Raw genomic sequence first — 19,259 nt, 5'->3', positions numbered from 1 at the left:
GGTAAAAATAAGTAAGCTACTTTGTTTCTTAAACGCAATTTAATATCTATAAGGACATCTGTGCTCAGAGAAAGGTAAGTCAGCCATCCTTACAGAATGTCCACTTTACATTAAATCACGACAGTGATGATGATGTTAAGAAAAATGATTATAGCTAACATCTATTGAGAAAACACTATATGTCAGGTACTATTCTAAACATCTTGCATGTAATGCCCCCACAAAATCCTCAAAAAAACTTTAAGTTGGTTATAATTCTTGTCCTCATTTGGGAGATGAGGAACCTGAATTAGAATTTAGGAAACTTGCCCATGTGACATGTTTAGAAGTAAAAAGAGTAAGAATTCTAACAGGACAGTCTGACTCCAGAAATGAACTCTGGAAGAGATGAAAGAAATACTTTTTTTGTGTGTGTTAAATGTTATATCTTATATGTCAAAATTTACTATTTGTTAACAATATATGAAATGGGTATCCTATGAGTAATTTCTCCAAAATCTCTTTTAAATCATTTGTTTCATAAAAGTAGGTGACTAGATATCAAACAAACCAGACAGACTATGAATTCTTTCAGGATAAGGACTTTAACTTATTCATCTTCATACACTAAGAATGTGACCTAGTATTTGATATATAATTCTGCTAGATTTATGATAATAAAGGGTCACATAAATTAAATTGAAGGACCACCAATTTTACTTAAAAAATTTTCCTGTCTCCTTGCTAAATGTTTGTATTGCTTTGGTTCCCAAAAGGATTTTGGAAGTACTCATAGAGTTTCTTCTAAAATGCATAACAAAACCCTGTGCAATATTTGTTGACTGGCCAATGGATCAAAGTTCTTAGACTGACTAATAAAGATTTTCCTATTCTGAGAATAAAAAGTAAGAAATAAATTTCCTTAAAGCTTTTTTTTTTTTATTTGAGGGGACTTAGAGAACTGGATTTTTAAATTATAGTTCTGCCTATCTACTTAATCACACCTGACTTACCATAATTATACATGGTAGTATATTATAGCAGTTAAAAAATCCAACTCTGATAGCAGGTATACCTGAGTTTGAATTTCAGTTCTGCCTTTCATCCAACTGTATAATCCTGGGTAAAGATCTCAGATGGGGATTCCACAAGATAATGTATATAAAGCACACAGCAAAATAACTGGCACAGTAAATGTTCAATAAATTTTACTACTAGTATTATAAAAAACTATGATGTCAATGAGAGGTTTAGATTTGTAGACATTAGATAGCTAAGAATAAACTTAATTTTAAATCATTACAACTATTCCACTGCTTAAAAATATCTGAATACATGGAGAAAGCTACAAAAAAAGAATGCAAAACTGTAGTTGATAAAAAAAGAAACAGTCTTAAAAGATGAGGAAAATTTGTTTTCTGGTTAAGAAAAGCCAACGGCATTTCAAATGTAAGAAAAAATTAGGTGGACAGGCATTCAGGCATAAAAGAGCTTGTTTAGGGAACCACAAGGGGCTCTGTGTGGAAATGGTATAAAATATAGGTTGGGGGTAGCAGGTGACCATAAAGACAGACATTTAACAGATCGAAAGGGGCTTTTATTTAATACTCTGTTAAGAAGCATTATATGTGAGAAGTATTACGCATGAGCACAGACGAGTTAACCCTTAAATCCATCCTTGCCACACAGATATCTTGTGAACAGCAAAACGAAAATAATGTATAAACTGAATCCTCCAATACAATATTTTCTAAATGATGCTATATAAAATGGCCTTTTCTACTTAATGACAAAAGTTTCCATAAATTTGTGTATTGGTAAGGAGTACTTTAAAGGTATGGCAGAATATAAGAACTTAGATGACATTTTTAAAAAAAAAATACTGAAGAGAATAATTTTTCCTTCTTGCTCTCATGGTAGTATTACTATATTTTCACTTTGGTTTCACTTTCACACAGGTAAATGAAGTCAAATAGCTAAAAGTTTCTATTCCATTTCATGCTATACTTCCATAGAAATCCTAGCATGTGTCATTTTTCATTCATTGTGCTTATTTTATTATTAAGTACCCATCAAAGAACATATGCAGAATGATTTTTTTCAGCAGATTTTTCAATATAGAGCTAAATTTTTCAATGACCTTGGAAATTCCAAGCAACACAGTCATTAATTTTTAAAAAACATACCTAACAGTGCAGTGAGTTTGGGAAGCAGTCCAACTTGTACCATCTTATTCCTCAGTCCTGTGTCAAAGGATAGGTTTAGTAAAAGTCGGAGGGTGATATTCAGCAGATCTTCATGTTCACAAGGTATCATTTTTACTAGTTTTTCAACAATATCCATTTCCACCTATGTAAAATAATAGTACAAATACAGTGAAGCTCTGTTGTAAAATAAGACAAAAAATACTGCAAAGAATTATTTTTTCATTGGTTTTACTCTCATCTATATTTATTTTATAAATAACTATGTGTTTATTTACTCATGTTTTAATCTGTAAACTTCTCTGAGAATAAACTTTTGAGGAAAATGTATATATATTTCCAGTTTGTCCCTTTGTTTCCTCACTTCATAGCATCAACTGGAAGACAAATTACATCCAGTTCTTGAAAGCACATTATTGAGTCCACCTACTAAGTGCCAGGCCCTGTCTTAAATTAAACAAGATTTTGCTTTGGCCTTCAAGGATTCCAATCTAAAAACAGAGCAGATAAATAGAACAAATAATTAAAATACAATGTGATAAAAGTAGAATGCACAGAGTGTTCTGGAAACAACATGGAAGGAACTACTAAACTATCCAGAAGAACACAAAAGACTAAATTAGAAACAAAGTTTTAAACAATGTATAATATCTGCTCTTTGGTAAGGACAATGGTAATCCAGGTAAAAGAGAAAACCAGTGGATAGGACCTAGATATAAGTGTTTGTTTGAGGCACTGCAAGTGCTTGATACAACCACAGTATAAAGTATATACTGGGGAGTGGCAGGAGCCTATATAGACAGGCATTGAACAGATCATGAAAAGCTTTTAATGTTCTGCTAAGAAGTATGACATTATTCTTTAGGCAAGAGAATATCAAATGCTTTTAAGTCCAGTCAGTGATCAGACTAGCAGCATAAAGATAAATATATCTTTCTATATCTATATATCTACTTACCTATCTTTCTACACACATGCACACACAGATGCTTACATACAAACATTCACAAAAAGATACAAACAAATGAATAAAGGATGTTGTGTAGTATAGACTAGAATAGGTAGAGATTGTCAGAAGAATATATATTAGACAGGTGAGATGTCATTAGGTCTGAATCAAAGAAAGGAAAAAGAGGTTGAAGAGGAAAGAATAATTTGAGAGGTATTTAGAAGACATGATCAAAGAATTTGAATAAGAAGTGAAAAGAAAGTTTTGAAGGTGACTTTCAAGCTTTTGACTTGGTCAATGTGTTGGGGATCACCAAGACTACCCCAGATCCTGTGATTTGCTCACAGGACACAGCATATACTCATATTCATGATTATGACCTATTAAAATAAAAGGATGCAAAGTAAAATCAGAAAAGGGAAAAGGCACATGGAGGCTAAGTCCAAAGAAACCAGTTATAAGCTTTCTAGAACTCTCTCCTCATAGAATCACACAGAACATGCTCTATCACTGAACTGAGACTAAAACTCAGTGCCCAAGGTTTTTATTGGGGGCTGGTCACATGGGGGAACCTCCTTTTCAATTAAGGAACAGTGTGAACACTTGAAATCCAAGTTTCAAGACCCCAGCTAAGGGCCAATCTTGAGAAAAGGCCTATAGAAAAGCAATCTCAGGTTCCTTTTCTACACAGTCAATAAGGTGGAAATAAGTGCCATTAAATAAGATCTTTAAATTGAAAAACAGGTATAGGATAAGGAGGGTAAAAAATTATTTTAATTTTTGTTATGTTTAATTTGAGGTTATATTCAGTGGATATCTGGAAATCTTAAAAAATCAAGAGAAGCTGGGCTATGAGTAATAGTTTAAACTTAGAACAGGAGTCAGCAAACTATGGCTAGTGGATATAATCTGGCCTCCCATCTGTTTTCATACAACCCAGGAGCTGAAAATGGTTTTTGACTTTCGTATTTTTATTTATTTTTACTTTTTTTGGTCCTTTGTCTGTATTTAGGGCCACACCCGCAGCACGTGGAGGTTCCCAGGCTAGAGGTCTAATCAGCTGTAGCTGCTGGCCTTCGCCAGAGCCACAGCAACTCAGGACCCAAGACACGTCTACGACCTACACCACAGCTCATGGCAATGCCAGATCCTTAACCCACTGAGCGAGGCCAGGGATCGAACCCGCAACCTCATGGTTCCTAGTTGGATTCATTTCTGCTACGCCACAATGGGAACTCCTTCAAACTTCATTTTAGGATATAAAAATCTGGAAAGGATGTGGTTCCCACTCTAACTGTAAGAAAATATAAAATGTAACTTTAAAAACAAACAAAAAACCATCAAAGAGCTGAAGTTGTAGGGAAATTAATTAGCTTGAAATATAAGGAAAAAAGGCACCCCCAAGGAGATAAGGGCCATAAGCACTGGGGCAGAGCAATGGAGAAGAGCAGCTAACAAAAAAATAGGTAGGAAGATTGCACAAAATCTTTTTGAAAAATTGCTAAGAGCCAAACATGAAGTAGACTGAGACTACAGAGCTCTGAAGCGACAGATGCTCAGGGAGTTTGCAACCACTTACAAGCTGTTTTCCCAGGACCTTATAGAAGGTCACAAGAAAAACTGGTATTAGGACAGGAGATAAAACTTCCCTCAGTGGCACAGGCCTGGGGTAGGTGCACAGCTTCTGCTGGGGAGAAGGCATCACATCCTGTCTAGATCTCTTTGTCCTATTTCCTCATAAAAATAAATAAATAAATAAAAAGGACTCAAGCTCTTGGGGAAGTATGGCAAATCCTGTCATATCTGAGACATGGGTGAAGACCCATTTTAATGGGGGGAAGGAAACAGAAAATAAAAATCTTGAAAGGAGTTAACAATATGACTTAAGAAGCCGCATTGCTGAAAATCATGGGCATAGGACAAATCTAAGACTAGCATGAAACTAAGTTAGAACAATGGAAAAAGTCTCCTTTCTTTCCCTCTCCCTACCCCTGGCACCAGATTAGCAAAAGCAAAGTGAAAAATAGCAGTATATTACTGGGGGAAGAGTTAAAATGAAGGAAAAAATCCTCTTTAAGGCACAAGCACACTAGGATAGCCTGAAGAAGAGGACAGCACGTGAATACTGAGAAAATTCACCTGACAACCAACACTCCACCAAAGATAAAGTAATGCTAGATGAATTTGAAGCTGACGGTGCCTGGAGGGTAATCCAACACAGATGAACTCCTGACAAAAATGACTTAAATCCCCACCTTAAGGCCTAAAAAGAGGTCTATTTCCAGACATAGTGTTTATCTCACGCTCTACTAATCTAAATATAGTATCTAGCTTTCAACAAAAAAAATTATGATACATTAAAGAGCAAGAAAATAACTCAGTGATAAGAGATATGGCAATCACCAAAAACAGACTCAAATATGACTTGTCTAGCTGTCAGAAAATTTAAAATAAAAATGATTAATATGTTAATAGCTCTACTGGAAAGTATGAAAAACACAAATTGACAGAGAATGCCACAGCAAAAATGACATTTAAATTTTAAGACACATACACACAACACTCAAAATGCAGAAATGAAGAAAAGCTTCAAAGGGCTCATTAATAGCCTTTAAATAGCTAAAGCCAAAATAAGTAAATCCAGAGGTAGGGCAATAGAAATGTCCCAAACAGAACCCTACTCCCACCACATACACTAAAAAAGAAAAAAAAAAAAAGAAAGAAAGAAAAATGAAAAGAGCAAAATATAGCAACACAGCATCTAAGAACCATGACACAATTATCAAATGGACTAACACATGTAATTGGAACACAGCAGAAGAGCGGCAGAAAGAGACAAAAGCAGTAGTTAAAAAGATAATGGCTAAAGATTTTCTAAGAACAATGAAGGACATCAAACCACAGATATAAACTCAGAGAACCCCAAGTAGAACAGTAGAATACAAGACGCATACAGACACACTTAGATATATTCAAACTGCTGAAAAATGAAAAGCAAAAGCAAAGATAAAATCATACAGTCAAGCAGAAAATAAAAAACTCATTATATAAAGAGGACAAAAGAGGTATGACATCAATCTTTTTATCAATAACTACGCAACCCTGAAAACAGTGCAATGATACTTATAAAGTAGGTCAATCCAGAATTTTGTATTCAGTGAAAATAGCTTCCAAAAATCAAATATGGAACCAAAAGCTGGTTCTTTGAAAATATCAATAATATTGATAAACCACTAACCTATTAAAAAAGGGAAAGAGGAAAACACCAAACTACCAACATCATAATGAAAAAGAAAAAATCACTTGAGACCCTCAGATTCTGAACATATAAGAAGGAAAAAAGTACAAAAAACTTTATGCCTAAACATTAGACAACACTGATAAAAAATGGAAAAATTATTTGAAAGACAAAAGCTGGAAAGCTACCACTCAAAAAGAAATAGATAACCTGAATAGTCTTATAGGTATTAAAGAAAGTCAAAGAAAGAAAACTCTATGTCCAGATAACTTTTTTTACTGGTAAATTCTACTAAATATTTCAGTAGAAATAATAGCAATTCTACAAAAACTCTTTTGAAAAACTTTAAGATGGAATGTTTCCCAACTTACTCTATAAGGTTAGATTTACCCTAATAACAAAACCAGACCAAGATGTTATAAGAAAACAAAACTATAAACTACTAATCTTTCATAAACATAGACAAAATATCTTCAACAATATATTAGCTAATCAAATCTAGCAATATATAAAAAAGCAATATATATCAAGACCAAGTGGTGTTTAACTACTGAATGCAAGAATGGCTCAACATCTGAAAGGCAAACACCACCATTCACAATTATCAACAATCTAAAGAAGAAACATCATGTTATTATCTCAATTGACAGAGAAAAGGCATTTGACAAAAATCCAACACCCGTTCATAATAAAAAGTCTCAACACAGGAGGACTAAAGCAGAACTTAATTCAACTGATAAGAGTATCTACAAAAAAACCTAACATAATAGCAAATAGTAAAAAACATTGTTTTCCTCCTAAAACCAGTAACAAGGCAGGGATGTCAAGTCACACATTCCTCATCATACTGGAGGCCTAGCAGGCATAATAAGACCAAGAAAAAAAAATGCAAAAGAAAAGAAATAAAAGGAATTCAGCTAAGAATAGACTAAATAAAAACTGTCTTAAAAAAATACTTTCAGAGTTCCCGTCATGGCGCAGTGGTTAACGAATCCAACTAGGAACTATGAGGTTGCGGGTTTGGTCCCTACCCTTGCTCAGTGGGTTAACGATCCGGCGTTGCCATGAGCTGTAGTGTAGGTTGCAGGCGTGGCTCGGATCCCTCGTTGCTGTGGCTCTGGCGTAGGCCGGTGGCTACAGCTCTGATTGGACCCCTAGCCTGGGAACATCCATATGCCGGGGGAGCGGCCCAAGAAATGGCAAGAAGACAAAAAAAAAAAAAACTTTCTATTTACAGATGACATAATTGTCTACTTATACAATCCCCAAGAATCTACAAAAATAGTAAAAAATAAGTTTAGCAAGGTCACAGGACATAAGGTTAATATACAAAATTCAACTGTATATCTATATACTATAAATCAACAATAGGAAACTGAAAGTTTCTTTTAAAAAAATTACTATTATAATGGTAAAACATTTAGTTATAAATGTAACAAAGTACGTGCAAAATATGCATGCTTAAAACTAAAAAAAGATGAAAAACCTACATAAGTGGAGAGTTATACCATGTTCATGAATTGGAAACTCCAAAATGGCTAATATCTTGTATCCTGTCAATAGATTCAATGCAATCTCAATCAAGATTCTAGGATTTTTAAAACAGAAATAGACAAGTTGACTCTAAATATATATGAAAAGATAATTTGAAATAGCCAGTATGATTCTGCAAAACAGCTACATTTGAAGACTCACAGTACCTGATTTAAAGACTTATTATAAAGCTACAGTAGTCAAGACAAAAATGTATCAGCAAGAGCACAGAAACATAGGATCAATGGAGAGTCCCAAAATAAAACACACACATACACAGCTAACTGATTTTCAACAATGGTATGAAGGCAACTTCAATATAGTGCAAAGGCACTTCAGTAGAGAAAGGACAGTCCCTTCAACAAATGGTGCAGGAACAATTGAACATCTATGTTCAAAACATGGATATTAATCCATACATTGCACCATATGCAAAATTAACTAAAAATGGACAGATCACAGACTACAACAAAAACGACATCAACACAAACCCTCTAAAACTTCTTGAAAAATCACAGGAAGAAATCTTTGTGACTTAAGTATAGATTTTTTTAGGTACAACTCCAAAGCACAAAGACTTTTTTTTTTTTTTTTTGATATAATGGATTTCATAACAATTAAAACCTTCTGCTTTTCATAGGAGAATGAAAGCACAAACCACAGAAAATGAGTAAATGCTTATAAAATATAACTGATAAAAGACTTATATTCAAAATATAAAAACTTTCCAAGTTTAATAATAAAAAAATAAGCAATCCAAGGAATACGTATCCTCTGTGTTGTTCTTAAATTCATATTCTAACGACTTACTCCTTTTAAACATAATTTATTTACATAAAAATGTGAAAACTAATTTAAATCATTAACTGAAAGATTTTTAAAGCAAACTAAACTTCCATTAAAATGTATAACTCTAAAAGGCAAGGTCAGTATTAGTTCATAACAACAGTAAAATGAACACTTTATTTAAATAAATAATGCAACCTCACAAATAGATCAGTCATCACTCCCCTCCATCCTTTTTAAATAAAATTACCACAGACTTCATCTGTTACTAATTATGTTAAGTAATATTTTTCTTTCAAAAAAGCAACATATACACTAGTTGTTATAGAAAACTTAATAAAGTTACTTAGAGATTTTTAAAAATTAATTTGTATTTCCATTGCCCAGAATGAAATGTAAAACATGTGCCATATAGCCCAATCAGATAGTTAAACAATAGACATAGTCTTCTAATCATGTTTCTGGTTCATAAAAGCCCAATCTCAAAAGCTAAATTTAATAGTTGTCTCAACATGTAACACCCTCTCAATTTTGTCTATAAAATGGAATTTGTAGTTAATTAGTACTTTAATTAAAAGTTCTATGTAAAGTGATAGATTATCAACCAACCTATGACCAAATTTATTTCAGCCTTTAAAATAACTCTCTTCCAATGTTTCTTAAAGCCGACATTTAAAAATTGCCAGAGTTCCTGTTGTGGCTCAGTGGAAACGAATCCAACTAGTAACCACGAGGCTAAGGATCAGTGGGTTAAGGATCCAGTGTTGCCGTGAGCTGTGCTGTAGGCTGCAGACACAGCTCAGATCTGGTGTTGCTGTGGCTGTGGTGTAGGCCAGCAGCTATAGCTCTGATTTGGCCCCTAGTCTGGAAACCTCCATATGCCACGGGTGTAGCTCTAAAAGGAAAAATAAATAAATTAATAAAATAAAAATTGCTTATACTTAATCTTACTAAAACTTTAAAAAAATAAATTAAAAACAAACAAAAAATATGCCTTGGAGGCAGAGAAGAGTAGGAAGCCAAAATCCTGCAGTTGTTTCCTTCCTTTAACCTTGCTGAATAATAATCCTGTTATTCATCTGCAAAATTAGAAATTAATTTACAAAATTCAGACAGGGTTGTAAGGGCTAGTCAAGCTCTTAAAGTCCTGATTCTATAATGCCCTTAAATAAAATGATTTTTTTCCACAGTGAAGATGAAATGCATACCATATACACTAAAAATCCCACCAATCAAATCATTCTCATGACCTTGGATGAATTACCTCAGTTTTTCCTCCTCAATCAAAAAATGAGATTTGATGAGACAATTTATATTTTACCTTCTGAAGCTATGATCTTATCAGAAAATATTTGAGAACATTTTTGATAGAATAAACACATAAGAAAGAGTATTATTTAAATATAAATCTAAGCAATACATAGTAGTGATGGCAAATCAATATGAATTTTGCAAACTACAATATGAATTCTGTACTAAAGGTGAATTTATTCTAAACATATAAATAGAAGCAATTACTTAGGTACACCCTAACTATACTCAGGGGCATATATATATATATATATATATAACCATGTCATATTCTTCATGAATATAAGATCAATGTTTTGATTAATCTAGGTAAACTCAAGCTTAAAATATTATCAGACACACAAAGATCATCAAAAATCATCAAAACTAATGATGAAAATTGCATGCTAATATCTGTGGGTAAAATAAAATTTCATACATTTCAAGTATCAGAATTCAAGGCACTTATCAATCTGATGAATAAGTCTCAGGTTTTCAAAGATCATGTCATGTTATTTAATAGTCCTAGTTCATTAGGTTTTAAAAGAAGTAAAAAGAATAGGTAGAAACACTAAATATTTAGACTATCTTAAGGAGAGTCCACTTATACCGATAATACAGTCACATAATGATCTGTAATAGCATACAACTCTAAAACAGTTTCCAATGATCCAATGATTCTTTTTCTAGAAATCTATGCTAAGAAATTAAACAGATATACAGACAAAGATGCATGTACAGATGTGTCCACTGAAGCCTTAATTATAACAGTTAAAATTATAAATAAAAAGTATCTGAAGATGAAGTATAGTTAATATATGATCTATTTAATATAACATTGTGCTTACAAAGACTTTTTAATTACATGGGAAAAGCAGACAATTTTTATTCCATTTTTACATATTTCTACACTATGTTTTTCAGATGGAGAAATAATATATGATCAATTTATACTATTTCTCAAAGACAACAGAATCAATGCAATATAAGACGGCAAATTAAAACCTACTGTAATGACTCAAATGAGAAATGAAGAGGATATAAATAAAGAGGGCATGAACTAATACAATGGTACTGGGAATAGAAAGAGGATATAGCTTTAAGAGATACTTAAGCAGAATCGACAGGTTGTGGTTACCAGCTGGAATGGTAGATGAGAAAGAAGACACTGAGCTAAACTGAAATTCCATACACTAATATCAGAAATGCAGGAGAAAGAATAGCTTAGGGGAAAATAATAAAACCAGATGACTCTAAAGCACAATCTTAAGTTTATATTACTTTCTATATATTACATTTATTATGGATTCATTCTGTACAATATATTAGGGAAATATTTTTATCCAAAAAACTTCAATTTGGAATGTTAATTAATATGAACCATTTTTCCTAATGAAGCCATTTAAGTGAGTTACTGCTATTATAAAAGTTTTAATCAGCATTATCTCAGTAGGGGGTAAGTGTTTATTTTTTATCAAACCATTCTAACAAAAATAGTAAATGTGCTATTTCAATGTAAGTTACCATATCGTTTTTATTCTCCATAAAAATGCTGAGTTTCTTCAAGAATGACACAACAAGAATAAGCAGCTCAAAATTGTCCCGATCAAGAGCCTTCACCAGCATGTGAACTATATTCTTGTTCCTCATCTTCAGTTCTGTACGTGTATCCTCAGCAAGATTCAGAAGCAAATAAAGAGCAACTAGAAAAGTAAAATAGATGAGAGTTAAATAATTGGCACATTGATTCAATAATTTAATAAATCAGTTTTACTCACTAAAGTAACAGATGTATTTCTTTCTTTTTTCTCTCTCTCTTTTTTTTTTTTTTTTTTTTGCTTTTTAGGGCATCACCTGTGGCATATGAAAGTTCCCAGACTAGGGCCTAATCAGAGCTGCAGCTGCTGCCACAGCCACAACAATGAAGAATCCAACTTATGCCTGTGACCTATACCACAGCTCACAGTAATGCCAGATCCTTAGCCCACTGAGCAAGGACATGGATACTAGTTGTGTTTGTTACTGTTGAGCCACAATGGGAACTCCACAGACATATTTCTAAAAACATAACATACTATAACCTTGAAAATTTAAACAGTTAATTTATTAATTGGAAAACGTATTATTATTGAATATATGCTATATGAAATAATAACATTCTTATGATTCGGAGAAAGACACAGTAACCAAATAAGACAATGATTTAGCTCCCTCTTAGAGCTGTAAGTTTAATAGTAATCAAATAGTAATTAAAAGTATATGTTAACAAATAATAAAACAAGAAAAATAATTTTATACATATAGAAAATGGTAAAATTTCAACAATTAGCAATAAAACCAAGAGCTGGTTCTTTGAAAAGGTAAACAAAATTGACAAACCTCTGGCTAGACTCACCAAGAAGAGGAGAGAAAAAACCCAAATAAATAAAATAAGAAATGAAAAGGGAAAAATCACAACGGATACTACAGAAATACAAAAAACTGTGAGAGAATACTATGAACAATTGTATGCTAACAAATTTGACAATCTAGAAGAAATGGACATCTCTCTAGAGACTTACAGTCTGCCAAAACTGAATCAAGAAGAAATAGATCAACTGAACAGACCGATCACTAGAAATGAAATTGAATATGTCATAAAAACACTTCCTACAAATAAAAGTCCAGGACCAGATGGCTTCACAGGTGGATTCCACCAAACATACAAAGAGGAACTTATACCCATCTTCCTTAAAATTTTTCAAAAGGCTGAAGAAGAAGGCACACTCCCAAAGACATTCTTTTTTTTTTTTTTTTTTGGTCTTTTTTGTTGTTGTTGTTGCTATTTCTTGGGCCACTCCCGTGGCATATGGAGGTTCCCAGGCTAGGGGTTGAATCGGAGCTGTAGCCACCGGCCTACGCCAGAGCCACAGCAACGCGGGATCCGAGCCGTGTCTGCAACCTACACCACAGCTCACGGCAACGCCGGATCGTTAACCCACTGAGCAAGGGCAGGGACCGAACCCGCAACCTCATGGTTCCTAGTCGGATTCGTTAACCACTGCGCCACGACGGGAACTCCCCCAAAGACATTCTATGATGCCTCCATCACCCTAATTCCAAAACCAGACAAAGATACCACCAAAAAAGAAAACTGTATAGGCCAGTATCTTTGATGAATAGAGATGTGAAAATTCTCAACAAAATTTTGGGCAACTGAATCCAACAACATATAAAAAACATCATACACCATAATCAGGTGGGATTCATCCCAGATGCACAAGGATGCTTCAAAGTACGCAAATGAATCAACATCATTCACTACATTAACAAAAGAAAAGTCAAAAACCACATGATCATCTCCATAGATATAGAAAAAGCATTTGACAAAGTCCAACATCCATTCATGATAAAAACTCTTACCAAAGTGGGTATAGAGGGAACATACCTTAACATAATCAAAGCCATTTATGACAAACCCACAGTAAATGTAATACTCAATGCAGAAAGGCTGAAAGCCTTCCCACTAAAATCTGGAACAAGACAAGGATGCCCACTCTCACCACTGTTATTCAATGTAGTACTGGAAGTCCTAGCCACAGGAATCAGACAAACAAAAGAAATGAAAGGCATCCAAACAGGAAGAGAAGTAAAACTGTCACTGTATGCAGATGACATAATACTATATATAGAAAACCTTAAGGACGCAACCCAAAAACTACTTGATCAACAAATTCAGCATAGTAGCAGGATAGAAGATGAACATTCAGAAATTTGTCACATTTCTGTATTCTAACAATGAAATAGTAGAAAAGGAATACAAATATACAATACCCATAAAAATTGCAACCCCAAAAATTAAATACCTGGAAATACACCTGACCAAGGAGGTCAAGGAGGTAAAGGACTTATATGCCGAGAACTATAAAACATTAATCAAGGAAATGAAAGAAGATGTAAAGAAATGGAAAGATATTCCATGCTCCTGGGTTGGAAGAATTAATATCATAAAAACAGCCATACTACCCAAAGCAATCTACAGATTCAATGCAATCCCTATCAAATTGCCCATGACATTTTTCACAGAACTAGAACAAATAATCCAAAAATTTATATGGAACCACAAAAGACCCAGAATTGTCAAAGCAATTCTGAGGAACAAAAACCAAGCAGGAGGCATAACTCTCCCAGACTTCAGGCAATATTACAAAGCCATGGTCATCAAGACAGTGTGGCACTGACACCAAAACTGACATACAGATCAATGGAACAGAACAGAGAACCCAGAAATAAACCCTGACACCTATGGTCAATTAATCTTTGACAAGGGAGGCAAGAACATGAAATGGGAAAAAGACAGCCTTTTCAGCAAGGGTTGCTGGGAAACCTGGACAGCTGCATGCAAATCCATGAAACTAGAACACACCCTCATACCATGCACAAAAATAAACTCAAAATGTCTGAAAGATTTAAATAGAAGACAAGACACCATCAAACTCCTGGAAGAGAACAGAGGCAAAATATTCTCTGACATCAACCTTACAAATGTTTTCTCAGGTCAGTCTCAGAAAGCAACAGAGATAAAAGCAAAAACAAACCAATGATATTTAATCAAACTGACAAGCTTTTGCACAGCAAAGGAAACCAAAAAGAAAACAAAAAGACAACTTACAGAAAGGGAGAAAATCATTTCAAATGATGCAACTGAAAAGGGTTTAATCTCTAAACTATGCAAACAACTTATACAACTCAACAGCAAAAAATGCAACAGCCCAATGGAAAAATGGGCAAAAAACCTGAATAGACAATTCACCGAGGAAGTTGTACAGATGGCCAACAAGGACATGACAAAATGCTCCACATCCCTGATTATGAGAGAAATGCAAATCAAAACTACCATGAGATACCACAACTCACACCAGTCAGAATGGCCATCATTAACAAGTCCACAAATAACAAATGCTGGAGGGGGTGTGGAGAAAAGGGAACCCTCTTGCACTGCTGGTGGGAATGCAAGTTGGTACAACCACTATGGAGAACAGTATGGAGGTACCTTAGAAAACTATACATAGAACTACCATATGACCCAGCAATCCCACTCTTGGGCATATATCTGGACAAAACTCTCCTTAAAAAAGACACATGCACCTGCATGTTCGTTGCAGCACTATTCACAATAGCCAAGACATGGAAACAACCCAAACGTCCATCGACAGATGATTGGATTAGGAAGATGTGGTATATATACACAATGGGATGCTACTCAGCCATAAAAAAGAACAAAATAATGCCATTTGCAGCAACATGGATGGAACTAGAGACTCTCATCCTGAGTGAAGTAAGTCAAAGAGAAAGACAAATACTTTATCATATCCCTTATATCTGGAATCTAATACACAGCACAAATGAACCTTTCCACAGAAAAGAAAATCATGGACTTGGAGAATAGACTTGTGGTTGCCAAGGGTTGGGGGAGGGAGTGGGATGGATTGGGAATTTGGGGTTAACAGATGCAGACTATTGCCTCTGGAATGGATTAGCAATAAGATCCTGCTGTGTAGCCCTGGGACCTATCTCTAGTCACTTATGATGGAGCATGATAATGTGAGAAAAAAGAATGTATACATGTACGTGTAACTGGGTCACTATGCTGTACAGTAGAAACAAAATTGTATTGCGGGAAATAACAATAACAAAAATTAAAAAAATAAAAGCACAGGGGAAAAAAAATAAACGAAACCTTAAACCTAAAAAAAAAAGTACAGCTGAATTTGAGGATACTTAAACCTATTTTTCATATTCAAAATATCATCACACAGAAAATGACTATATAAAATTCATTATATAATTGTTACACTAGCTAAAGCTGAGGCAACTAAAATTTGTTTTAGATACCTGTAATAATAAGGCTTAGGTTCTCATAAAAAACTCATTTAATTGTTCTATTCTGACAGTGAGAATTATATATAATGGTAATGCTTTCCATTTTTCATTGACTGACGGGAAGCTACAGAGTTAAATCTGAAAAGTTTCTGTCAAAACGTAGGTAGACTATTATGGCCAACAAAGTCTTTTTGCTCTACTCTACTATGGCTTTGATTTTTTAACTCAATGTTTTAGTATTTCATTAAATATACTCTTATAAACCATCTCTAAGTCTGTATGAAAAAATATAATCATATATTTTATGTATATACATGTGTGCGTATGTATATCTATATATATATAAAAATTTTGGTTTAACAAATATTTCAAATGTACAGGCAATTCACACTATTATATGCCAGGCACTGCACTAGTTGATATAGAAACAGCAACCCATTGTAATTTTTTGTTTTAATATTATCATTTTTTCCATTACAGTTGATTTACTGTCAATCCATTGCAATTTTAAGCCAATTTTATGAGGAAAGAAATATAAAAATTTACAGATGGGGAACTCTAGATTCAGAGAAGTTAAATAACTTGCTCTAGCCACACAGCAAGAAAGTCCACTGGAATTCAAAGCTCACACTTTTACACTACTGCCTCATGCTGACTTTCCATACAAGGCACTAATAAAAGGTTTTAAAGTTGTGTTGAAAAAGCGCATAGTAGACTTCTTCCAATGAAGATACATGTAATGGGTTGATTAGTATTCTCCAAAAATTTCCATCCACCCACAACCTGAGAATTGGACCTAATTTGGAAATAGGGTCTTTACAGATATAATTAGGGTGAGGTCATAATGGATTAAGGTAGACCTTGAATCTAATGATCAGTGTTCTCATAGAAGAACAGACAACATAACAGACAAATACAGTGGGAAGAAGGCCATGTTAGATGAGAGAAGAGATTGAACAGATGCAGCCACAGGCCAACGAACACCAAGGATTGTCAGGAGCTACCAAATGGTAAGATGAGCCAAAGAAAGATTCTTCTCTAGAGTCTTCTGCATAGCCTTGCTGACATCCTGATTTTGGTTTTCAAGCTTCCAGGACTGTTAAATTTCTATTGTTTTAAATCACCCAGTCTGTGGCACTTTGTTTTGGCAGCTCTAGGAAGGTAACACTATAGAGTATTAATTCCGTAACCTGAATTAATTATAAAACCCTCAACTGAAACAACAACAAAACAGACTAAGGGTTTTCATGACACTAGATAGTAGATAATGAAGAATAGTTATTCCTGAGAGAGGAGGAACAAATGGCATGACTCATGATTGCCCCACAATACTGTCTTGAGAGTTTTTAGTCATGATAGATACAAGGAAAAATCCCAGCAGAACCCCAAAGAATTCCTGAATGATAGATGGAACCAAGGGACCCAAGAAGCCAAGGTGGTCAGAGTTCACAGAAAGGAATACCAGAGAGGACAGTGCTGCAAAAAGAGAGAATTCCAGAGTTCCACAGAGGTCTACCTTGTGTATTGAATACTGGCTGGTCACATGATACTAGTGAGATGCAGCAGAACAAAATGAGAGAATAGAAGAAAAAGTACATGGCATGCATACATAGTTAAAAGTAATGCCTATTTTTACCAGCCGTACTGGAAACTTCATAATTCAGGGGCCATTGGGTAGAGTACTTTCATGGGTCTGACTCAGCAGTATGGAATAATTAGCTTCAGACTAAATGTTGTTCATATCTAGACTAACTAATCATAAGAGCAAGATCCAAAAGGGTCAGACTGTTTCCGAGTAATTTAATGATGTCCCACAAAAAAAAAGCTCAAGAATAGTTATAGGAATAAAATAATATCTAACAACTAAAAATGTAAATTTCACATTGTCCTACCTCCAATCAAAGACTGTTAGTCATTCAAAAACGCAGGTAGGGAGTTCCGGTCGTGGCGCAGTGGTTAGCGAATCTGACTAGGAACCATGAGGTTGCGGGTTCAGTCCCTGCCCTTGCTCAGTGGGTTAACGATCCGGTGTTGCCGTGAGCTGTGGTGTAGGTTGCAGACGTGGCTCGGATCCCGCGTTGCTGTGTCTCTGGCGTAGGCCGGTGGCTACAGCTCCGATTCAACCCCTGGCCTGGGAACCTCCATATGCCACGGGAGCGGCCCAAGAAATAGCAACAACAACAACAACAACAACAAAAAAGACAAAAGACAAAAACGCAGGTAAAACATAACCCATAAGAAGAAAAAAATCAGCCAACTGAAACTGTCCCAGAACTGACACCACAGTTAGAATAATCAGACAGGAACCTCAGAACAGTTATATAACTGTATTACAAATGTTCTAAAAGTTAAGTAGAGATATGGAGGCTATAAAAATGTCTAGCAATAGAAACTACAATGCCTGAGATTGTATACTAAATGGAATTAACCTCAATTTAGAGACTGGAGAAAAAAAAGATTAGTGAAATTGGAAACATAATTAGAAACTACCCAAAACTAAACATACAGAAAAATAACAAGAAAAATGTAGGGAGTTCCTGTCATGGCTTAGAGCTTAACAAACCCAACTAGTATCCATGAGGACATGGGTTTGATCCCTGGCCTTGCTCAGTGGGTTAAGGATCTGGCACTTCCATGAGCTGTGGTGTAGGTTACAGACGTGGCTCAGATCCCGCGTTGCTGTGGCTGTGACATAGCCTGGTAGCTGTAGCTCCAATTCATCCTCTAGCCTAGGAACCTCCATATGCCACAGTTGTGGCCCTAAAAAAAAATTTTTTTTATCTCTTTAGGTAGGTTTACTCCTAGGTATTTTATTCTTATGGATGTGATGGTAAACGGTATTGCTTCCCTAATTTCTCTTTCTGATCTTTCATTGTTAGTATATAGAAATTCAGTTGATTTCTGTGTTTAATTTTGTATCCTGAGACTTTGCCAAATTCACTGATGAGCTCTAACAGTTTCCTGGTATTGTCTTTAGAATTCTCTAGGTATAGTATCACGTCATCTGCAAATAGTGATACTTTTACTTCTTCCTTTCCAATTTGGATTTGTTTTATTTCTTTTACTTCTCTGATTGCTGTGGCTAGGACTTCCAAAACTATGTTGAAGAGTAGTGGTAAGAGCGTACATCCTTGTCTTGTTCCTGATCTCAGTGGGAATTCTTTCAGCTTTTCACCATTGAGAATGATGTTAGCTCTGGGTTTGTCATATATGGCCTTTCTTATGTTGAGGTACGTTCCCGCTATGCCCACTTTCTGAAGGGTTTTTATCAGAAATGGGTATTGGATGTTCTCAAAGGTTTTTTTCTGCGTCTATTGAAAGGATTATATGGTTTTTATTCTTCAGTTTGTTAATGTGGTGTATCACACTGATTGATTTGCGGATATTGAAGAATCCTTGCACCCCTGGGATAAATCCC

The 19,259-nt window shown here is 34.7% G+C and overlaps 1 protein-coding gene across 8 annotated transcripts in view; it reads right to left on the bottom strand.

The window, feature by feature from the left end:
• The window catches only part of KIFAP3 (kinesin associated protein 3), a 183,104-nt gene that overhangs the window by 95,780 nt on the left and 68,065 nt on the right, over positions 1-19,259 (bottom strand). For all 8 annotated transcript variants that reach the window (XM_021089425.1, XM_021089424.1, XM_021089426.1 and 5 more), the window contains 2 exons: positions 11,504-11,682; positions 2,166-2,328 (listed from right to left, as the gene is read on the bottom strand). In XM_021089425.1, the coding sequence (XP_020945084.1) occupies positions 2,166-2,328; positions 11,504-11,682 (342 nt within the window). The remainder of the gene's footprint in view (positions 1-2,165; positions 2,329-11,503; positions 11,683-19,259) is intronic.

Source organism: Sus scrofa, chromosome 4, assembly GCF_000003025.6.
Source record: "Sus scrofa isolate TJ Tabasco breed Duroc chromosome 4, Sscrofa11.1, whole genome shotgun sequence".
Taxonomy (NCBI): Eukaryota; Metazoa; Chordata; class Mammalia; order Artiodactyla; family Suidae; genus Sus; species Sus scrofa.
The sequence above is the reverse complement of the archived record's forward strand: the minus strand, read 5'-3'. Positions and strand labels throughout refer to the sequence as shown.